At 37.2% G+C, this 24640-nt stretch overlaps 2 protein-coding genes across 8 annotated transcripts in view; both read right to left on the bottom strand.

Moving 5' to 3' along the window:
• The window catches only part of clip2 (CAP-GLY domain containing linker protein 2), a 56589-nt gene extending 52035 nt beyond the window's left edge, over positions 1–4554 (bottom strand). For 3 of the 7 annotated variants that reach the window (XR_013195657.1, XR_013195658.1, XM_077206541.1), the window contains exons 1-2: positions 4163–4506; positions 3300–3523 (exon numbers count right to left, since the gene is read on the bottom strand). Coding sequence is in view for 5 of the 7 variants with exons in the window: in XM_077206541.1 (XP_077062656.1) it covers positions 3300–3414 (115 nt within the window). In the remaining 2 variants the exon portion in view is untranslated. Of the gene's footprint in view, positions 1–3299; positions 3524–4162 lie in introns of all 7 variants that reach the window. The other 4 variants (XM_077206546.1, XM_077206544.1, XM_077206543.1 and 1 more) reach the window with 3 other exon arrangements.
• An 881-nt stretch (positions 4555–5435) lies between these two features.
• Positions 5436–24640, bottom strand: part of rasa4 (RAS p21 protein activator 4) — a 47798-nt gene continuing 28593 nt past the window's right edge. The window contains exons 9-21 of the mRNA XM_077206527.1: positions 23543–23660; positions 22878–23031; positions 22650–22714; positions 17816–17928; positions 17530–17722; positions 16050–16187; positions 15621–15765; positions 15180–15352; positions 12363–12500; positions 12042–12177; positions 9865–9985; positions 9591–9649; positions 5436–7591 (exon numbers count right to left, since the gene is read on the bottom strand). Coding sequence (XP_077062642.1) covers positions 7464–7591; positions 9591–9649; positions 9865–9985; positions 12042–12177; positions 12363–12500; positions 15180–15352; positions 15621–15765; positions 16050–16187; positions 17530–17722; positions 17816–17928; positions 22650–22714; positions 22878–23031; positions 23543–23660 — 1681 coding nt within the window. The 3' untranslated portion in view covers positions 5436–7463. The remainder of the gene's footprint in view (positions 7592–9590; positions 9650–9864; positions 9986–12041; positions 12178–12362; positions 12501–15179; positions 15353–15620; positions 15766–16049; positions 16188–17529; positions 17723–17815; positions 17929–22649; positions 22715–22877; positions 23032–23542; positions 23661–24640) is intronic.

Below are 24640 nucleotides of genomic sequence, written 5' to 3'. Positions count from 1 at the left end.
CCAACTCTCATCCTCAAGTCCTCAGGCTGTTGAGCGATCGCAACCTCCTTCTCCTGTCGTTCTATTCCTAAAGCACGCTGCTCCTCTTCTGAAAACTCTTGTTCGTAGAGGTATGGTTCTGGATCTTGACTGTCTGAGAAGTCACCCTCTTCATCTCTCACAAAATCCACCATGTTCATCGCCATTCACTATGTTACTATGCTACTACTGTAGGAAAAATAGCCAGCTAATATTCACGCTGTTATGTTGAAGGAAGTTGGGGGATTTCAGGTGTTGCGCGATATCTCTGCACCCAAGGAGCGGTGCTTCGCCTGTAATTCACCCCAATATATTCCCAAGTCAATATCTGCCCTCGGAAATCACCTAGTCTTAATCTGCATTGCTATTTGTACTCGTTGTGAATACACAGGCCACAAGAAGTAATTAGTTGGGGTTTTTTTAATCACTTTTACTGACGACATGTTATCCGGCAACAAAGGATTCCATTCATTATGCTAAGCTAAGTTAGCGGCTGCACTACCAGACTTAGACAATGCATGCACTGAGACAAAAACGCGCCTATCTAAATGTAGGGGAGACCGTGAATAACCCCCATTTCAAAAACACGGTGGAGTGTTGACTCTAAGAGTAATGACCGATTATTTTGACTTTTGTTGATTGATTAACTTTAAAATATACAGCAGCGCAGCAGGTATATTAGGCTGCTGTCCCTTTAAGAGTTTTATTTCTCAACTGTTTATGGTCATTTAAGACGTAACTAACTATGTTTACAAGGATACTCGCCAACATTTGCATTTTGATAAAATTTTGTGTGAATTAGAAGAAGTGAAAGAACTCAAAATAAGTATTTGGGCGCGGTCTAAAACGTGTTTTTCCGTGTGCGTGCGCTTTGGATGTGTGAGCACACAAAAATTGTCACGCAATGTGTAAAATTGAGTTATCTTTTGTGTCTTTTTGCGCTTGAATTTTTAAATTTGCAAGGTTTAAAAACATGAGCAAAGGATAAACTTTCGTGTCGATGCGGCACTGGCCCGATAGGAACCATAGTTCTGTCGATTGTCCTGAGCGTCGGTCACGCTGGCCCCGGCCATTTCTTATCTGCCCTGGCTTTTCTATTTGAATATATTTATAAAATGTTATTTATTCCTGCGATTGCAAAGCTGAATTTCCAGCATCATTACTCTAGTCTTCAGTGTCACATTCTTAAATCATCCTTCATAAATCATTCTAATATGCTGATTTGCTGCTTAATATTCATGTTTTCAATGTTGAAAACGGTTGTACTGCTTATAATGTTTGTGAAAACCACAATATATTTTGTAGGCTTCTTTGATGAATGGCAAGTTTAAAATTTGCATTATTTGCTAAATTTTAGCATTTATTTGAAATATTTTTTGCAACATATGTCCTTACTGTCACTTTTGATCACTTTGATGAGTCATTGCTAAATAAAGGTATTAAAAAAATCTTACTGCCCTCAAATTTTTGAATGGTAGCGTAGACAGCAGCAAAAATGCACTTCAGCTTCTCTGGTTCAATTTCAGACAAAAAAACATCCACTGCAAATCACACCACTGCAAATCCACTGACGTACTTGTGGCGGTACTACAATACAGCGATGGTATTAGATGATAAAACAATCAGGGTTCTTAAGTCTCACGCATTGGCCGTGAGACACACGCAATTCAACCAGTTCACACGCTCACACGCCACACCATGTATTTCTCATGCTGAAAAGGCAATGCCAACCAAGTTGTCCAGCAAGCTTTATATATAACGTTGTATATGAGGCGCACTACACAAAGTGCAGTTTCCTCCCTCCAGCACGTATCTCGGCCAGATTGCGTTCGTTACTAGGCAACATAGATGCGCGAACACACGGAAGTTGACGGAACAGTCTCGGCCACCGTACGTTCGTTACTAGGCAACCAACAACATTGCGCGAACACAGGTCGTGATGGAGAAGGTAAGTTGGAAGAAAGCTCGTCTAACATTTTTAGGCTAGAACATTTAATATATAGCCCATCGTATACATTATTATTGATGCAGTCAAAAACTCTACAACTACTTCGCAACCAGGCCAGAAGCTTTGGCTCAGTTTGGCTAGCTTACGTTATCTGAAACTAAGGGAAATGTTAGTGGGTATGGGAAGGAATGAAGATGTATTCATTTTATTTTAAATTATATATTATACTGTATTAATAGTCTTTCTAGTTACATTAGGCATAAAAAAGGCATCAAAATGTGCAACAAACACTTACAACACAAAACACATTTCATAAGCTGGAGTGTGTACTCTTGTACAGCCTACACACACACACACACACACACACACACACACACCTTAATACTCTTAATATGCCCATTTGTTCACAATGTCCCACCATACAATAAATCATTATACCATTTCGACTAGACGCATTCAAAATGCAAAAAGTTTTGTTTTTACAAACCGTTTTGGAGCAATTTGTTATATTTTTGTAATTTTTGTATATTTATAATTTTGAAATATAACATTAAAGAGTAAATTTGATGTGATGAATTGCTCTGTCATTTATCAGATTTACAAGTTGTTATAATTTCAATTTGTGCTGGTTAATTATGAACAATGAGTAAAATTAGGGGGCGGGGCTCCATTAGGGCTCCTCCCCTAACCACATGTGATCTCACTCCAAGCTTTTGATAAAACTTGAGAATCCTGAAACAATTTTGATATCTACCGTTGCAGTGAATGATACCCATGCTCATATACCATGGTATTCCACATAAACATGTCAAAAATGTCTAAAAAAATCATGATAGTATTTTAATGGTAACAAGCTGGGATCTGCAACCATAGAATTCAGGAGAAAGTGTCACAGATCTCTGCAGAAGTTCACTTCCTTTAATAATTTCATGAATTATTTAGGCTTGTTCATTATAGGCAGGTACACTTAGCTTTGTTTAATGCATTTTATCATGCTCAAATCCACCCCCTCCCCCATTCATAAAAATCAATGGAGAACAGTGTTGATATTAACTATAACTAAAACTATTAAAGTAATTTTCAATAGCTGAAATAAATTAAAATATTAGATCAAACATATTTTGAACTAAAACTAACAAAATTACTAAAAATTTAACTAAAATTAAAAATATAATAATAAAAGCTAATTCAAAATATCAATAAATACTATAATAGTATATAGATAATACTAACACTGGTGCAGAAATGACTGAAGATTCTGTCTGGTCCTGGTGACGGGTAATATGATGAGACATTGCTCGTAGAGGGTCCGGACAAAAAGAAGCTGACTTACTGTCTTTTTGAGCCGCAGGACTGGTTGATGGGCCAGCAGTTGTTCGTCCCACTGGACTGGAGTGTTTAGGACCCCTGCCAGGGATCTTCAAGCCACTGGACTTCAGCATGTTCATTATGTCCACTGGAGAAACGTCAAGTTTCGCAGCTTATTAAGGGTTTTCTTTATAATAGAGGCACTAAATGTGAGGATGGCGAATATCCTTCTCCATTGTACCTGTGGGACTGAAAACAACCATCATGAGCATTCAACACAAACAATGAGGCTAAGGCCAATACACATATCCTATTGACTGGGTGCAGTTTGCTAAATGAATGGCCTTGCATGGCCCATGTCAGTTCATTAACAAGATACTGAGCCACAGCATCAATAATGTGATGCTTCAGGGCAAAGGAGGACACACACACACAAAAAAACACATTTTATTGTTTGAATGCAACGGTAACAATGTAATAGACACTGACAGACTGTAAACGCGTTGTTTTCGCTAATGCAATATTTCCTAAGTGATAAATCAGTAATCTAGCAAGGTCACTCTAGCATATCTGTGAAATGAAACCCATTATCCAGTGAGGTCGGCAGTTTCGACATGCTGTCACCACAGCTGCCTTCCAAACCCCAAATTAACTCCGTTAAAAACTCAGTACGTGAATTCCACTTAAAAACAGAGATTAATACAGCAAAACCCGTTTAATGTACCCTAAAAGAGACGGAAGTTTATTGTGCTAGCTCATTTCTGCGCCGTAGACTCTGCTGCTCTATTGTTTTGGCTCTTCACTGCGGCGCATTCGCGACCCTCTTCACACGCCCCTGTCAAGCAACACAAACGCGACCCGTTCTTACAACACAAACAGCACTTTTACCTTATGAAGTCCAAATCCTGTGAATTGAAAAGAAGTCGGTGCCTGCGAACTTCAGATGAATCTGTGCAGGGAATCAGGGATGGCTCAGTCGGCTTCCCGGCATGAGATTTGTCAGCGTCTGCCACTCCCTTCGCTCCGCTCTCTCTCTTTTTCTCTCCCACACGGATGCGAAAAATATGGATGCTGAGCCAAAACTGGCAGTGGGATTGGGACAGGAGGCGAGGTTCACAGGCGCCGGCACATTTTAGGAAAGCTCCTTTACACAAATGCCGAGAAATGTCCTGAAAGTGTGTCAGTGGTGAGCAAATGGTTCTTGAATAGAATAGATGAGGCTCATTAAGCAGGAGGGGTAAAAGCCTTCAGGCAGGGGGCCGTTGAGAGATGTCCGATTCGCGAATCGTTCATTTGAGTCGAATCTTTTCAATGAATTGGCTGAACAAAACCGGTCTTTTCGGAAATTTTTTCCGGATTCGACTGATAAGCGAAATAAATTATAGTAGCGATCACACTGGAAATATATTTACGATTTGTCTGTATGACAGTTTTTTCAACACAAATGCGGACCAGGGCTGGTTTAAATAAATAAATAAATAAATAAAATAAAATAGAAATGTAATTACAATGAGTAAATATCAAGACATGTAGCCTAAATGATTTAGAGTTGTTTGATGTAAATTCTATTTAAGTTGTCACCATGTTTTTATAAACTGAATCTTGGCTGCAACAAATTCCGGAATGTCCAGCTGCTGTGGAATTTATGCATTTCCGGCCATGAATGAATAAAGACCAAAACTGCCCACAACACAGGCACATATATTTAGATTTTTTAAAGGATTAAAAAAAAAAAGATTATATTAAATAGGCCAATTACATGTGCTGTTTTATGATTTTTTGTTGCAAACAACACTGCATTGAAATACAATCAGCACCTCAATCAGTAAGAAAAATATAATATAAATATGAAAAAATGATAGAAAAAAAAAAAATTTGCAACCCCTAAAAAAAAAAAAGGTCTAAATAGCATACATGTAAATAGCTCCAAGTATTTGTGTGATACATAAAAACTATTAACATTAAAACCATAATAAAAACAGATTTTTACTTTTGAAATACGTTGTTAAGGTTTTCAAGAGTCCCACAGATATTCCTCAATGTTAAAAGAGGATATATTTGCATGCATTTAAAAGACACTTTTATTCAAAGCAACTTACATAAGAGGAACAAAAGCAATTAGTCAAAAAACAGAAAACAAAGAGAAAGAAGGCGAGAGATGTTTTAATTGCCATGCCGTTTTTATTGATTGCTGCATGAACACACTTCCACAAACATGTTCTTGATCACGAGGAAAATAAAACATGCTTAAATGGCTTTAAAATAGCTGAGGAAAAGGTCAGAAAAGTAGAACAAGATGAAGATCCAGCAATATTACTGTATAACCAACTCCATTTCAGGAGGAAAAAAAATCATCAGCTGGTTAGTTATTAAATTCCTCATAATCAAAAATTCTTGCATGCTATTTCCATTTCAAAATAAGCATCATCTCTGATACACAAGAACACATAGCTCAGCTGTACTACCTAAAAAAAATCCTCCAACCAGTCCCTCCTATTTAGCATGTGAAATAATAGTGCCTGTCTTTAATAGTACAGAAGGGAGTGCAACACAATAATGTGTTTCCATCAAAAGAAAACACAGGGAGAGGAAAACCGACCGAGAGAGGTGGAGAAAGAAAGAGAAAATAACAGAGCGCTGGTCATGTTTCAAACGACTACTGAAGATAAACAGGAAGCACATTCTTTCTTTTAAACATAAGGCACCACTTTAACTGACTCATTATAAGCTGTAAATGCAGAATGCCCAAAACATCAGTCTCAAACTAATAACAAGGATGAGAAATGAATAATACATTAATTCACAATTGAATTAATAAACACAAATAATAATAATAATGTGATCTGAATGTTCAAGTAAATAATATACTCAATTCATAATTTACAGTACATTGCCCAAATACTGTCACCTGACTTGATCACATGCTCAGTGATTATATTAACTAATTTTTCATATAAAAACAATTCCAGTTTTATTTCCTAAACACGGAGTATACAAAGCCATAAACACTTTCTTCCATGGAAAACAAAAGCGAAATTTTGCAGAATATCCAAGACTTAAATTTATTAACAGTTATCATGAATTAATGCAACTGGGCAGCAGTTGTTTTCTGTGCAAGAATGAAAATCATACAAGTTTCAAGCAATATGAAGGTGAGTTTATGAAGACAGACAATTGTGAATTTACTTACTACATCGTTGATAGTTAAATCATACAATTAAAGTCTGAACTTACATTATGCATTGTGTTTGTTAGAGATTTGTGTAGTGCACATAATTAAATACGACTTGACTTAAATACGATAATTTTAAACACCATCCAATAGAGAAGTTCTTGATAATCTTCTAAAACTAGTCTTGTATTTACAAGCACAGCTATACTGTGACCGAGGGCTGAATCCAGCTTTCGAATAAGTAACAATGTATTGCCACCTAGTGGAGATTTACTATCACCATATTTTAAGAAGAAAAATATTATTTTTTCATAATAAAAAACACTATGAACATTTTCTAAGTTTTTGTGAAATGCACAATGCATACTTGTTTAGGGTACATATCATAAAAAGACAGAACATCAATACATCCAAAACATGACATGATACAAACAAGGCATTGAGACAGCAGGAATGGCAGTGTTGATGGCATTTAGATCCAAGAATAAACTATTTCTCCCCTATAGATTAAAAAAAATATTTAAAAAAATCATCTTTAAAATCTATAAACATTTTTAAAAAATTGATTTGATGTAAAAATTGTATAAAGGAAAAGCTGACATGCATACAATTAAATTAAAGAAGAATGGCGAACAATACCATTACAAAGGAAAATCAAAGTTAAAACAAATATAGCATGTCTGAATGCATGTAAAACCTGCAGAAATGCCAACAATACACTGTTTTTGAGTTACCAACCTACTGGAATCATTGCAGTAACTATGCTGAAATTCAGCTTACCTTAATACCAAATACACACCACGACTATCCTTAATAAAGGGATTGTGATCACAGCCCTCTAAATATGCACCTATGCACCAAAAATCGGTTCAAAAGTTCAAGAACACGTGAACTAATCCAACTTACAGCTCTTTTTTAGATGTGTCAAATAATAGCAGGTTCTGAATCCCGCCTTAATGCGCTCAGTGACTGAATGACACTGTGAATTATGAAATGCAAAGCAAAAAGTCCTTTTGTTTACGTTTGTAATTCCAAGAAAAAGTTTTTATTCTTCAGTCTTTCCTCTTCCTCCACCGCTGCATGTGCATCGTGTAGGTCTTGGAGAATACTGAAGAGATTTGATAGTCCATCCTCTTTCTTCTGGTCTGTAAGATCAATGCATTGATATCAGGAGAACTAATGGTTCATTAAATGGAAATTACTGTTGTTTATATATTATTATAGTTTTTTCCTCAAATTTCATTTTAGGTTTTAAAGTCCCCCTGTAATCAATAATTGTATCCTTTAAAACTCATCTTTGATCACCAAAAACGTCTTTTTCCTTGAAAAATATTTCTTCGTGCCTTAAAATAGCTTGAATTTAAACCTACACACTTGTCTCATTTAGTACAGGCGGAGCTATGAATATGCAAATTAGTCCAATTAGCAAATGAGACTGTCTTTGGTTCACTGCAGATCCATAAAATACTCAACAATGGCGTAAACTTGTGAATTTTGACATGGTTTGTCTTAAAACACATTAAAAACACCACATAGACATATAAACAACATAAAAAGCTTGATTTTCACCACAGGGAGACTAATACTTTCGTTATGTGCTTTTGTCATACTTAATTTTGATCATTTTTAACATTTCTATTTAGCTTTAATAATAATAATTAATAATAATTGCCACATAATAAGTCACATTTCACAAAAACAATTAACACCGAGACACAAATAAACCTATATTACCAAAAAATACAAACTATGCTAATAATAGGCACTTTTTTATTACGTCACATTAAGGAAAAATGTATCATTAAGTCCCATAGGTAAAAGAGTTTGAAGAGGTTCAATCCAGGAAAGCAACTCACGATTTATTTGTGGGGTGATTGATGATTGTACTCTATGTTTTTAAATGTGCTTGGACACATTTAAAGTATTTTTGGAGTGGGGGATTTATACATTTTTATTTTATATTGCAATTTCATCCAACACACATACAATTGATTCAGGTGTGCATTAGGGCTGTCACTTTTGAGAAAAATCTAATTCGTACGGTTATCGAATATCAAGTAATGTACGGTTATCGAATATCAAGTAATGTATTCGAATATATTCGAATTTCTACGAGCATGACAGAACCCCCCCGCCCTTTTTTTTGACTTAATGTTTTAAACAGCAGGTTATCAATTTAATCTATATAAAGTGCCACTGGCTACATGGAAAAAAACTGCATCGGAACAGCACGGCACAAACAATAACGTGACGGCTTAAACAGCAGGAGTAAGGCCTATAGCCTAGCCTCATTTCTTATTTCAATTAATTTCTTAATATTGTTTGCTAGAAACACCAATTTATCAACTTGATCTGGGTCAAGTGCGGCTCTCTTTTTATTGGCGATGTTCCCCGCGGTGGAGAACACGCGCTCAGTGCGCGCACACGTGCCTGGCACACACAGATTTGCGCGTCAATGTTGAGAGAAATGGTATACAGTGTAGCTGTAGAACCCAAAATATTTCCAGACTCGACTTTTTAGATGAGTTGAGGTCGTAATTCTCCGCTCGGGCTGTCGTTCTGTGCGTTATCTTCCATTTTCAAAATAGGTAGGCTATTATTCGCTTGATTTGGTCATGGGCTTACGCTACAATACGTTTAGAGCGCCCGCTCCTGGATGAGATGGCAAACAATAATAAAAAAACAAAAAACGGTCTAATCATAGACTGTAGAAAATGTGCTAAACATGGCACTTTAAAAACCGGATAGTTTATTTATAGTTCGAATACGGATATTTCACGTCATGTTCGAATGCATATTCGAAAATCGAATAAAAAGTGACAGCCCTAGTGTGCATGGCATTATATAGGAGTACTCCAACTTAAAGTGTCCCTATTTTACATGTAGTGTGTTATATGGCTGTTTGTCAATGTAAAATGTCTGCAAAACTAGGACAGAATCCTTTATTTAACTTTTCAGACACTGTGAAAAAAGAGGTGATGCTGCAATGTGTTTTTTGACTTTGGATGCATGTAAACCCATTGTAGGAGACCTCAAAATTTTTAAAATAGCATAATAGGGGCACTAAGTTTTTCATCTATTATTTATACTTAATGATAACATTGCTGAAAGAAAAGCAGGAACTTGGCGGGCTTGATAACTTACCTCTTACTGAATCTGCCTCCTCAACTCCCTGCTGCTCTCTCAACTTAAAATACTTATCTCTGCAAAAAAGTACAAAACATCATTTATAGATGGCCTGGACCTATAGGTAATTTACACAAATTTAGAAGTTATTACCAAGCTGACATGTATGTTGAACTGCTTTGGATAATTTAATTCTATTTGATATTATTATTTGATAGAATTATGGGCTTGAATCAATCATTTCAGCTGTCATAATTAAATACACAGGCCCGTTATGTTAATGCAACCTTACCGCATGGCATGCTGGACACTCCTGAGATGTTGGTAGATGAGCTGAGCCTCCAGGTCTGGGTCGAGTGGGTCATACCATTCCTGCAGAGTTACTCCATGTCTGGTTTTATCACAGCCTTGGTCTATGAACAAAGGGATCATCAGTGCAGTTTAGTAAGATTGAAATGTTTTTTAATACTTTTATTTTGCAAGGATGCATTCAATTAAAAAGACATTTGAAATAAGTCTATAATTGTCACATAGCAATGGAAATTAAAGAGAGCAGCTAAAGGGATCCTTAAAACAGCAGTTTAACTGGATAGCTCACAAGAATGAACACGAGAAACAAAAGACAGCACAACAGCTTGCATTAACACAAGAACAATAACCGACAAACCGAGGAGGACAACACAGCACTATGGGTCCTTCTCAAACAGAAGGCTGTGTCCATTTTGAGGACCAGTCTTTTAGAGGCTTCTTAGGCTAGAATCCTCCTCAGCAATGAACACTAGAATGAGACCGTCTACTCTAGTAAGTGCGCATGGCGACGTCACACATGTTCCCGCCCCCATGGTCACGGCATGAAAATACTATTTTAACTTAATTTTGTATTAAAAATCTTTATATTAACGACACAAAACGGTATTGTGTAAAGAGCCCCTGAGATGCAGCCTTCCGTTTAAGCACCCTATATATACAAGAAACTAAACAAGAAAATGGTGGCAAACATAATCAGTAACCATGGAAACTAACAAGGCAATCAGAAAGCAAGGGAACTAATGAGACCGAAACTTAAACCCAAGAAACTAGAGGTGTGTTCAACTCACGGACTGATCTTTGTATAACATCGAATTACCGCAAGTGCGATTTGAAAGCATACAGAGCCGCCCGCTCTCTAATTGTTCTCGCGGTACTTGAATATCATGCACAGATCGGTCTGTTGTGCACACCTTAGAATTCAGAAACAACGTGGTGAATATAACAACATAAACCTGCCAATAAGTCTAAATAGTCTCCTGTACTTTCCTCCTAAACTTAAATCATGTGTGAAAGGATGGTTTAACTGCATATTTTGGCTGTACCATTGGTGCACAACAGGGCTGTATGGTGAGTCCTCTTTTGTTTATTCTTTTCCTAAATGAATATATAACTATGCTAAACTGTAAAGGTAAAGGTATTAAGATTGAAAGTATCACAGAAGTGCAGACCTTGTTGTATGCTAATGATACGGCTAATGTGTCTGATACAATTGGTGGATTTCAGAGGGAAATTGTACAGCTCGAAATATTCTGTAATAGTTACGGTATGAGAGTGAATTTGAGTAAAACAAAAGTTATGGTTTTTAGAAGAGGGGGCTTTTTAAATAAGAATGAACAATGATGTTTTGCTGGTGAGCAGATTGAAGTGGTTAATGCTTATAAATATCTCGGTATGTGGTTTACACCATAATTATCATGGTGGAAAACTCAACAACACTCAGCAAAGCAAGGTGAGAAGGCAATGCTTTCTTTATTAAGGTTTGTTTGTAACCATAAAAGTAGCTGTAACCAAGCGTTGTATTTGTTCGACCACATGGTTGCACCCATTTTGTATTATGGATCTGAGATGTGGGGCTTTGAGCCAGTGGAGTGTATTGTTCAGTTATCCTTGGCATTGTATATATATCATGGAATGAAGAAAAGATCATCTGTCATGCTATTGTGACTTTGTGGAACAGTATTCCTGAAATATATTTTGATTGATTGATTGAATGAGTCTAAATAACTCTTAAGTCATTTATAATCTTAAGAATTCTATTTCAAATAAATCCTCTTTTAAACGTATTATTCATCAGAGAATCATGAATGTCTTGGTTTTTACAAAAATATTAAGCAGCACAACCATTTTCAACATTGAAATTAAAAATAGGAAATGTTTTCTTGAGCAGCAAATCAGCATACTGTATTAGAATGATTTCTGAAGCATCACGTGACACTGAAGTCTGGAGTAATGATGCTGAAAATTCAGCTTTGCCATCACAAGAACAAATAGCATTTCAAAGTATATTCAAATAGGAAACAGTTATTTTAAACTGTAATATTATTTCACAATATCCTACTTTGATTTTTGATCAAATAAATGCAGCCTTAGTGAGCATAATAGACTTTTCCCAAACAGATCACAAGCCTGGCTTGCTTGTACATCTAATATTTGCAGTACCTGATTTCTCCTTCTGATGGCAGCAGCTCCATCTGTCTGCTTTATAGATGCCAGGATGATAACAGCTCATAGTGTTCGTGTTGTGACTGCAGGCTTTCCTCAAAGCTGACAGCCAGTGATTCAACTCATTTACACTCTACAGTTACAAAGAGAGGCAAAGAGTCAAAGAGTATAAAACAATGAAACAATGAGACATCAAATAACCCATTTGAGGTTTTTCAGGGCCCATTCTTACAATCTCACCAACAACAAACACATATGAGTCAGTGTCTATGAATAGCCACATTCACATTTTATTTGTGAATCCAGTGCAATACTAACTTTGCAGTCGAGGTACAGGGTTTCCTGCTGGCCCGAGTCTTCGCTTGAGATAATCTGCATGACGTTGGCATTACCGAAGCACTTCTCCTCCACCTTCTCTACCGCCCGGATCTTTGGCAGCGAAATAGACGAGCTCTTCTAGATTCAGAAACCAGAGCCTGTTTAATATTGAATTACCTTTATGCCAATAAGAATGAACGTAACTTTTCAAGAAACTAGTGTAAATATAAATTGAAACTGAATAAAATATCTGTGAAACTAAAAAAAACTTTTAAAAAAACGCAGGCACATTTTTTGACTTGGGAGTTCACAGCAGTTCGAATTGTTAGATTATAATACATGTCCTTTCTCATTATCCAGGGAGTGGAGAGACTTTTCCATAAACAAAATGCTGATGCTGTCACAGTGGATGGAGTGCTAGTACTAGAGATCCACTGTCCACATCAGACAAGAATCTTACTTTGTTCAGACACATCACCTTTATAATGACTGGGATCTTGATCTTCAGATACCTGATATTATTATATATTATACAAATATTTTAATTTCTTTGGTGCTCTAGATTAAAACAAACACAGTTCACAAGTACACAAGAGGTTGCACTTTATTCTTATTAGTCTATGCTGATCTTGGATCAGTTCAAGCCATTAGTTCACCCAAAAATAAAAATTCTCAATATATTTTACTCACCCTCATGCTGTCCCAGATGCATTTTACTTTCTTTTTTACAGGAATTTACAGGAAATAAATGCGAATTAAGATTTTTAGGAAAGTAATCCATCTCTGCAAATGTGAAGAAAGAAAGTCATACACATCTGGGATGGCATGAAAGTGAGTAAATGATGAGAGAATTGTTTTTGGGTGGACTATCCTTGTACCCACCCATTTACTGTTTTGTTACTTTTAGTGTAACAGGAACTATTCAAATGATCATTGCATCATTTAAAATGTATATGAATTTTAAATATGTATTCTGTATTTGTTCTTGTGCATTTTGTATAGTCATGTACACTCACCTAAAGGATTATTAGGAACACCACACTAATACTGTGTTTGACCCCCTTTCGCCCACAACATAATTGCATCCAAGACTTTCACTTTGATACTTGTGTATATGCTTTAGTGACAATAAAGAATGTAAATTTATTTGAATTAATTTATATTTTCAATTACGTTCATTCAACTGGTTTTATAAGTCACAATTGAAATTGTTGTTGATTGTTGAAAATGTATTTCCAATTTTAAATGTTAGAATATAATATTAACTAAATTAAATAACTAAATAAAATTATCAGCATGAAAAAAAAATGGCAACAAGAACATTCTTTGTGTGACATATATAATGAAATACCCTTAGAGGTATGTATCATCTGACAGTAAGCCAAGATTGTAATTTTCATATTGTTTAAATTCCTCTTTATTAAGTGATCATTAATTGTGATGGTGTAAATGCATATGCTAAAGAGGAGTAGTGTGATGGCCATGGTTGCCAACCCTGATTACCTGGTTGAAGTGAGACTTTCTTATGATGAATATATCACACACATATACTAGTATTCTCTTTTAATTGTAACAGCTCAACCTAATCAGAGCCTACAATGCAGAAGAATCATCAAGAATAAACAAATATTCTCTGAAAACATTGGACTCCATACAATATTGTCTGTATTATATACAGTACGTAAATGTACAATTAGACCTGAATAGACTGAATAGATCTCTTGTGCTCCTAAAAGCTTCTGTCGACAAAGCAGTAGCAGCAGATAAATACAGATAAACTTTTAAATACAAAACTCATAACTTAATATCACTAAAATGAAATAGAAAGCCTGCTTACAGACGCTTACATCCACACATGTGAACAACACTGACATCTTAAATTCCAGGTCAAGAAGCTGTCAATCAAAAACTCAGTAGCCAATGAGAACACACTGCTGCTAGCCCTGCCCCCGCTTAAATGAAAACTATGGGAGCTAATTTGTAAGTTCAGATCAGCGAAAGAAAGATGAGAAAACAGTTAGCAAAACATGCAGTGTATTAAAAACAAAGTTAAAAAATCAATTTATATTTGCACTAGTTTCTTGAAAAGTTACGTTCATTATTATTGGCAAAAAGGTCTTAACATAGCTTATATACTGTATATATGGGTGTTTCTATAGACTTTTTTTTGCCACTTTTGCGCTGCTCACACAAAGTTACAAAGAATCTCCATTTTAGGGAATACAGCTTCCTTGTTGTAGTGGCTCTTTAATTCACATTGATGACTGAAAACAAACAGAAGCTCAACCGAACCTGCTTGACGCACAAGACCGTAAAGAACGTGGTTCTTGCGGAAGCTCAAATGTGGTGCGTAACACACGAGAATAAACCTCATTGGTTCTTACTGAAGATCAAATGTTGTGCGTAACACAAAAATGAACCTCATTGGTTCTCAAAAGTCAAGCGAACATGCTTGAGCTTCTGTTTACCACAACGGATGTGTGAGTTGATGAATGTTTATGTGTGACAAGAATAAATTAAATCTGTTTATCATATAAAGCGTTTGAGTCTTCAGAAAATTTGGACTAAACCGCTCAATTCATATCGATAGGTTTTACGATCTCTTTATGAACTTTTAAAGTGTCAAAGTGGTAGTTAAGTTGTTGTCAATGGAGGGACAGAAAGCTCTCAGATTTAATAAAAAAGACCTTCATCTGTGTTCTGAAGATGAACAAAAGTCTTACGGGTTTGGAACGACGTGAGGGTGAGTAATTAATGACAGAATTTTAATTTTTGGGTGAACTATACCTTTAAAGTCACGCCATCAGTGCTACCTACCTTAGAGTGTTGCGCCCGCGAGTAGGACAGAGTGTCTTTACTAAGCGTGACATAGTACTTCTTAAAGGGTGATGTCATGGGTATACACTTGTCCTTGGTCCTGTGGAGTAAGAGGAAGCCTTCTTTCTCCATAGTGCCACACTGTAGGCTCATTCGTGTCTGAAGCTCAAGATCTGTTTTAAATATAAAGCAAAGAGAGAGAGCAAGACAAGTGAATAAAATTAGGCTCTTGACTATCTGCTCCATCTCTTAAGGGTCTGTTCATTTTTGGGTGAATTACACGATTAAAACTGCTGCTTCAACAAGAAAATTAAAAAGGATTAAAAAAATGGAGATGAATTATCTAAAGATTGATCATATATGACAGGTATGAATGAGTCTCCAGCCATGCATGGGGATCCACTCAATTTTTGATCTAATGACTAATTTAGAGCAGCTCACCCTCTGACTCGTGGCAGTTGACCAGTATTGTGATGAAGTCTTTGAGCTGGGTGATGCCTTGCTGTATGGCTGGCTGCAAACAGACCATCCAAGGCTCTTTAGAGCAACATGCGAGAGTGTCCATATTCCCAATGGTCTGCACAGCCTGAGGAAACACACGAGGTAGTCACAATGACGAAAGAGGGATTATGCGTTAACCATAATTAGGTCTATGAATGTATGCAGGTCATAATCCACGACTATACTGTGACCTAAATAGTTAATGTTATTGCAGCAGTAAGTGCAAAACCTTATTCTCAATTAACTGAAAGGATCTGAGCTTGATTTGTGTTACGTTAAAGACATATAACAGCTGGACATTGATACTGTCTTTTCAGCTGATATGTTACTTGTATACACAACAATGGTTTCCTTGAAAACTGGTCATACTTTGGCAAGTAGCAGGAGTGTGCGGCTCGTACGGGCATCAGCATGTTTCTCACGCAGGTGAAATAATTTTGGAGACATGATGGCAGGTGAGATGAACCGCAGACACAGGAAGCTGGTCACAGCAATGAACTTCACCTTCTGAGGAAAAATATACAACCAGGTGATAAAAAAAACTATGATCTAAATTTTTTACCTTTATAATGCCATTTTTTCTAACCTAATTAAATGTATGTGTGATAATTTGTCAAATTGTTAAATTTATTTAATACATTTTATTAGAATATTAAGGCACTAGGGACTAGGGCTGTTACCAATCAAATGAAATCAGTATCCTACAAAATCCATCTTTGAATGCATGAATGCATAATACTTCTATTACAATTTTATAAATGTTACGAGAATAATGTTTTAAATCCAAAAATGTAAAATGATGGAAAAAATGAAATTATACTTTTACATATGAAACTAAAACCATCAGTAAGTGGCAGTAAGTCGCTGACTTAGTGAGTGAGTCATTAGATGCGTCTCATTTTGAAGGTTGCATCCCATTTGTTGGCCGCATACGTCATCGAGGAGGTCTCATTTCCGAAAAATAACCATTATAAAATTGACCGTTATTCCTTGTGAAGAGTAAATTGTCATGTCTTTATGACTTTGGAATATACTTTACTGAAATGAGGGAGCCTCTATGACTTATGCGGCCAACAAATGCGACCTGCGGAGGACACAGGCTTTGAAATGAGACACAGCCGTTCAACTGATTTGTTCAAAATGGCTGATTCACTCAGGAATGAAGCAAGTGCCTGTCTTTATGAGTGAGTCGTTGAATTATTGACTAAATCGATTTGTTCAAATTGGCTGATTCATTCAGGAATGAAGCAAGTGTCTGTCTTTATGAGTGAGTCATTGAATTATTCACTCAACCGATGTGGATTCATCTAGCACTGCTGTTTGTTGCTAAATTCACTTATTTCCAAACCTGTATGCCTTTTTTGTATGTGGAATGCAAAAGAGGATATTTTGAACTCTTCTAAAACAACACTGGACACCGCTGACTTTTATTGTATGGATACAAAACAGAGACATTTATTTTAAAAAATCTGCTCTTTTGTTCTGCAGATAGTCATCGTCATACAGGTCTGGAATGACATAAGGTTGAGCAAATTTACATTATTTTTATGTTTGGGTGAACTATCCATTTATTGTCTAATTTTAAAATGGTCCAAAATAGTCCACCATTGAGTCTGCGTGATATTCTAAAGTTTGAACCTGTCCTACCTGTCCTTGTAAGTCTATGGATTTTTTTGGGACATTTTTTTTTTTTACCAGGCAAAAATGGGATTGTATAACAGATGAAAACTGGACATAATTACATTTGTAGTTAACTGTTAACTGTTGGGGAACTAGGACACACCTTGTGAATCCAGAATGTCCCGGATGACCCTTTAAATAATGTTCATGAAAAATGAATATCACTGACCCGGTACTCTGGGTCAGGGAAGCGTTTCTGCACTCTGAGGTAGAGTTGATGCAAAGCCCGGCAGATGAGCAGCGGACAGTAGGAGGCCGACTGCAGGATGGAGGTCAGCAGCTCAGACAGGTACGACTGCAGGAGGCTGGAGCTCTGCTGAATAATATCAGACTCAGTCTGCTGACGGTGCAAACCTGCACACCTGTAATACCAGAAGACTCAGGAAACATTCTGAGAAATTGACTTTTTGAACCATAAAAATGTCAAATGTAACCATGAGTCATAGTTGTCTTACCCTGCCTCTTTCAGTTCTACTTTACTGGGGTCCAGTTCTACATATTTCTTTTCTTCAAATATTCGGTTTATTATGGGGCCCAGAAGCCTGTGCAGATATTGCATCCCAGCCACCTGCAGTGAGAAAAATGAAGACAAAAGTCAAAGGTGCCTTTGTGTAATATTGCACATAATCAAATCATGAAAACTGGAATAAAATATAATAAAACAGCAGGAGGTTTAAGCTGGTTAAATTTAACAATAAAGTTAAACTGAACAATAAATCCAAATTAAACCTATTTTATTTCTCAATGCATGTCCTGGGGCCTCATTTATAAAACTTTGCGTAGGTTTTGCGTCAGAAGTGGCGTACGGATGAAACATAGGACGTGCGTACGCACAGAAATATTCGGATTTATAAAACCGTGCGCACGCACATCCTACGCATTTTTTCCTTAATAAATCCCAATCAATTCTAAATGTAGCGCAGCTTTTGCGGCTTCATGTCACGCCCATAGTTGCCCATAAATAGTCCGTGAAACGCCCACAAGTTAATATTCATAGATTGTGAAATTATGGCAAACATAGAGAGGAAATCAAAAAAACGTAACTTCACTCAATGTGAAGTAGAAGTTATCGTTGGCGAGGTGGAAAAGAGGAGAAAAATGTTGTTTGGAGGGCACAGTGTGGGCATTACTAATGCCAAAAAGGCACTTGAGTGGCAAAAGGTTGCAGACGCTGTAAATGCTGTAGCCTCACAACCTCGGACAGTGGCCGAAATAAAAAAGAAATGGTCAGACATCAAAGTCGAGGCAAAAAAGCATCTAGCGCTCCATCGCCAGAGTGTGTCTGCCACGGGTGGGGGAAAGGGGACACCGGAGCTGACCCCTCTTGATGAGAGACTGTCGGCAATTATTGGGGAATCCCTATTAAGTGGAGTGGTGACTGAGGCGGAGGGGGACACTGACGCGCCAGATGCACCGGATGACACAGGTAAGTGAAATAAGTCAAATGAATGCAGTCAAGTCACATGTATGTAGGCTACACGATTACAATTTATTCATATAGAACAATCTTTATTTCAGTCGCTGGGTGTTCTAGCTGGGCCAGTGCCAGTGGTTCAGAGGCTGCAGCTGAGCAGCCGTCTGTGCCCAGTGTCTCCACGGCACGCGGCTCTCAACCCTCCAGCAGCGGGCGTGTCCTCACCGATGCAGTCCTTGAAATGCAGAGGGAAGTCATTAACTCAGTCAGAGAGGTGGCAAAGGAGTTGGGTGAAATCAAGACTGTCCTAACTGAAATAAACAGCACAATGAGGGAATTCTTGAATAAATAATATATTTTTTCCACACCTTTTGTTGTTCTTTACAAGCGACGCATCACTTCCAAACGCTGGCGCACAGCAGCAGCATTTGGCTCAAATGCCTGGGGATGGGGGTCAGGGTCGGGGCCAACACAGCAATCGGCGTCAGGGGGTAGAGGCACGTTTTTAAGCTGTGCCACATTGTGTAGCACAGCACATGCCAGCACGATTTTGGACACCTTTTCAGGAGTGTACAATAACCTCCCTCCAGTGCAGTCGAGGCAGCGCCATCTGCCCTTAAACAGGCCGATGGTGCGCTCCACTATAGCGCGAGCTCGGCTGTGGCACATGTTGTAGTGCCTTTCCTCTGCATTATGTGGATTGAGGAAAGGTGTAAGCAGACACTGTTTGAGGGGATATCCACTGTCCCCTGCAAGGATAGTGAAAGGGTTAAGACTTTGAAGTACAGTAAAATGTCTAGTAATCAAACGTAGCCTACCTAGAAGCCAGCCATCACGCACAGCACCAGCCTCGAGTCTGCGCCCAACACTGCTGTGTCTTAAAATGAATGAGTCATGGGTTGACCCAGGCCACCGAGCTACTACGTTAGTGAGCAACATGTCTGCATCACAAATAATTTGGAGATTGATCGAATGGAAATGCTTTCGATTAATGAAAGCATTTTCATTCACATTCGGTGCCCTTATGGCAACATGAGTGCAGTCAATAGCACCGATAACGTTTGGGAAACCGTACATAGCTGCAAATTGAGCTTTCTTGTTTGCCTGTTCACCCGCCGTGTATGGAAACTTTATGCACTCATGGGACAAAGCTATTATGCCTTTTAAAACGTCTGGCATTATCCGGCTAAGGGTCGGCTGAGATATGCCTGACCTGTCAGCCAATTCCCTCTGAAAAGTGCCAGTCGCCAGGAATCCTAGTGTTGTTAGGACTTGAAGTGGGACTGGCACGGCATGGTTCCTCCGAGTGCTCCTCTGTAACGCGGGGGCCAAAAGACCGCAGAGGTCCAACAGGACAGCTCGAGGAAGTCGGAACCGGCTCATGAGCCACTCGTCCTCATTTGCCAGCAAATCTTCTTGCTGTCTGAAGATGCGTTCACTCCGAATCCTTCCATTTGCCACATCTTCTAAGAGCGCAAGATCAGCCAATGTGCGTCATTACGCATTGTGATGGGGCATTTTATTTCCATCCATTTAATTGCATCTGACAAGCTACAGATGTTGGTTATAATCTACTTGGAAATGGGAATTAGTTCAGCGCAAATGTAATTTCTTGCAGCTTTCTGAATGGTTGAGACATAGGCTACGTCATACGTTATTTTATCAAAAATAAAACAAACTAAAGGCATATGCATGAATACCATGATTCCGTAGCTGATGAAGACATTTTTAGTATGAAAAGAACTTTCCCCAGAGGACAAATAATACAACTATTTATCTATCTGTCTATAAATCTATCTAGGCTATATATCTCCCTAATTATATATCTATCTGACTGACTATCTAATTGCATCTATATCTGCTCCGCCAGACGGACACATTGGCGAGAATATCAGTTTTGTACATTATTTCGTTCTGTTTACCATCTTATTTATGAGGATGAATTGTATAACATGCCAATATTATTGCAGAACATATTTGACTTTTCTTTTTGGAAATATTAATTTGCATTTCTGTTTCAGATCGATCAAACGGGTGTTCGTGTAGGCTGTTGATTGTAAGACTTGCTTTGTGAAGTCTTCGTGTTATTTATGAGAGGCAGTATTGCCATTTATTTTACACAACGGTCTACAGTTTCACACACTTTCACGTGTTTCTTCCATCTGCCGACGGTGTCGCCATTTCTCATTTCACCCGTTTTTGTGCGTACGCCTGGGTCAGAGCTTGCGTGAAGGACCGCACATTTTCCCGTCAAGTTTGCTTTTTATAAATACCAATTATTGCGTAGAGAGCGGCGTACGCCTTCTTTTGTGCGTGCGCAACGTTTATAAATGAGGCCCCTGGTCTTGGTTCTGGTCTTGAATATTTATTCATCAATATGTTTGTGTGTCTTTGCAATCTTTTCTCTAAATGTAAGATGGTCCCTTTCTGTCTAAGTGGGCAGTTCTTGGCTAGAATAAATAACGAGGATCAAACTTTATTCTGCAAGTCAAAAGTCTGGCATTCATACATTCACTTTAAATTAGTTGAAAGATGTCTGTACAATTATAACATATATACAATTATAACAATATATGCAACACAAATTAGGGTGACCAGACTTCCTCGTTTTCCGGTCTCGGTTTTTGCCGTATAACAGGGCCTGAATAGGGTGTGGGACTGTTTTGCACACAATTTTAAATGTTCCCAAATGCAGTAATTTTCACATACACATCTTAACTACAAGAGTGATAGTACACCCTGACATGAATAAGAATAATAAAAAACTAAACTACAATTGCAAAAATTACATTTGCAGAAAGCCCAAACTTTATGCTCAAAATGAACTTAAAATACAAAATGATGAGCCTAATTTGGGATACACAAACATCTTTTTTTTTTTAAGTTTAAAAAAAGTTGCATTTACAGTATACAGTTTTCTCAAAGTGAAAATATTAAATACAATTATAAAATGTTTTATTTGTCATATCTTCTCATATTTATTTTGTTTTACTTTTGTAATTTGTTTCTGTAAAGTCATAATTTTGTTATAATAAAATACTGTTTGGCAATGGTTTCTATTTACTGTTTTTCATAGTGTGATTTTGGTGAATTTAATTGTATTAAAACCATTTAGGGTCATTATGTCCCAAAAACATCTTAATAGTTATAAATTATAATAATAGTGTTCTACATTTCCTGTGTGCCCTAATTTTTGCTCTGTTTTTTTGTTGGCTCTAATCCTTCTGTTTTCGTAGTTTACTAGTTCCCATGCTTTGTATATTTCAGTCATTATTATTATTATCATTATTTTTATATGTATATATGAATTTGGATCCTCTCTCCATAGAGTTCACCCCAGCTGTACAGCATATAGAACAGTATATGAAACCCACAACAATTTAAAAAACTAAATTGTAACAGTTTGCTGTTGTGGCAGTAGTAATGCGCACTTCTATAGGAAAATAACGGGAACAACTCTTGAATACAATATAACTCGGAAAACGCAGGAGAACTCAGGAATCATGAAAGAAAACAACCACATAATAGAAATAAGAGACTGAACAAAGAACTGAGAGGAACTAAGGCTTAAATACACAGTGTGATTAACAGAACTAACAACAGGCCTGTGGAAACTAGTGATGTGGAAACTAGCAGAACAATTTCAGGCAAACCGTAACAGGGAACAAAATAAAAACTAAACCAAAACAGAACACAATGATCCAAACATACTCCTGACAAATTCGCCCTGTTTGTTTGTTTTTTGTTTTTGAATTAATAAATAATAACAAGTGAGATTTCAATTATATTTTGACCACTGAACTAGGAAATGTCCCTATTTTCCATTTCAGAAATCTGGTCACCTTAACAACATGTATATTAATAAGTATAATTACCTTCAAAAATGATTCCATAGACTTGGATGCTAATGAATTACTGCGGAACAGTGTGTTGGGTTCAGCTGAAGGACAACAACAACATCATACCATCAATTGGCATCACAGTGTACATAAGATGTAGAAAGGTTTTTCCTAATACAGGTGTTGCCAAAATAATTCAAAATAAACAGATGATCATATATATATATACACACACACACGTGTGTATGTTTCTTATTTGCTTACTAGTCTTATCCAGCTCCAGTTTGAACAGAACATCCAAGAACTCCTTGACAAGCCCTTGACCCAAAAACAGCTTCACCAGATTATTAGCTACTTCCTGTCTGCTCTCAGCTGTAGTGGTCTCATCAATCAGCATGATGAAATCAGGCCAGTTGCCCTACAATTAACACAGTTATTTAAGTCAAATGAGGTTATGCTTAAAAGCTTTAAATATATTCAACACTGTAAGCTAAAACAATAACCGTTTACCATAGTGAACATGCTTTATTGTTTGTTTTAATTTGCAACATCATTTTACTCAAAATAGAATATTCTGTCATCATTTATTCACCCTCTTATTTATACCCTGCATGACTTTGGAACACAAAACATACAGAACATTTTACAGAATATTATCATACTGGTTTGAAACAACGCACTGTAAGGATGAGTAAATGATGTGAGAATTTTTTTAGGTGACCGGTCTCTTTATCATTTGCAGGCACGAGTAGAGTAACCATCACATGCATACAAATGAGATCAGATAACAGCGAGTGCTGCATTTCGCAATCCATACACCGAATTATGTCTTGTTATCTTGTTACGAGAAATATGCCATGTGAATTCAAGAGATAATGCACGGGCATATTCCCTGAGATAAGGCTCAGTCCAAATGGCATCAGACTCACGTTGAGCTGAGAGCCGACCGACTGGCTGAGTAGCTCTGTGAGTGGCTTGTAATGGCTGGACGGCAACACAACCTCGTCTCGAAGCCGTAGCTGAAGCCGCAGAGAACCCAGAGTTCCTCTAGGAAAGAATAAGAGAAACGCAATAATGCTATATTAGGTTACTGACATACTGTACAGCTCCTCCTTTTTCCAATTAAAATGTGATTTTAATGAAGAAAAAAAAATGCCCATAACCTGTAGTTTCACATAAGAAACCATTACTCATAAGGAAGAAAACACAGTGAAATCTTTCCAGGAAGTAAAGCACAGCATGGGAGACAAACAATATTAGGCAGAACGACTCCATTAAGGACACTGTTCTGTTCAGCGATACGTAAAAAGGCAAACAGTAAATGTTATTACTGTAAATGTGGGTGGCTGTGTTTTTTTTAAACTGTCATGATGGAACTGAAAACGACGACACCTTGGCAACCCAACTGAAAAACACAATTTTGACGGAAGCAATTAGAGACAATTTGGCTTCAGAAATGGATTTAGTAAAAATGGCTCTCGGCTACAGCCGTACAATCTTTACAAGCTCTGCTCGCAAACCCTACAGTTCAGGTAGGCAGCATTTGAATGGTCAGAACACATAAATTACTGATTTAAAAACACTCTATAAGCAGAATAACTACACAAATAAGTTTTATTTATACACAACTCAACTGGTTTCAATAGACTCTTAACTGCATGATGATGAAGTAATGGTAAAATACTCAATTTTACATATTACATACTAATATTAGGTAGCAGTTTAATAATCAGTTTCATTTTGGAGTAATATTAATATATATGGTTCATGACAACTGTTTAAGCATGTTAGGCAGGTGGAGCTGGGGGAGGTGGGAGCTCAGCCTCCTGGCACTACCCTGTCTAAGATCTATCATCTTAGAATTAAACGAGCCATTTTTGATAACATTTCTGTTCACTTGGATCCTTTAGGAGGATCTGAAGAACTGTGGGAACTTTTTATTTCGAAAGATAAAGAAAAATAGATTTGTCACGATATGACTCACTTAAATCCATGTGCCATTCCAAACATCTAAATATTATTTTGCA

The sequence above is a fragment of the Siphateles boraxobius genome, unplaced genomic scaffold (assembly GCF_051911475.1).
Source record: "Siphateles boraxobius isolate OS27281-9 unplaced genomic scaffold, OSU_SipBor_1 56, whole genome shotgun sequence".
NCBI lineage: Eukaryota > Metazoa > Chordata > Actinopteri > Cypriniformes > Leuciscidae > Siphateles > Siphateles boraxobius.
The sequence above is the reverse complement of the archived record's forward strand: the minus strand, read 5'-3'. Positions and strand labels throughout refer to the sequence as shown.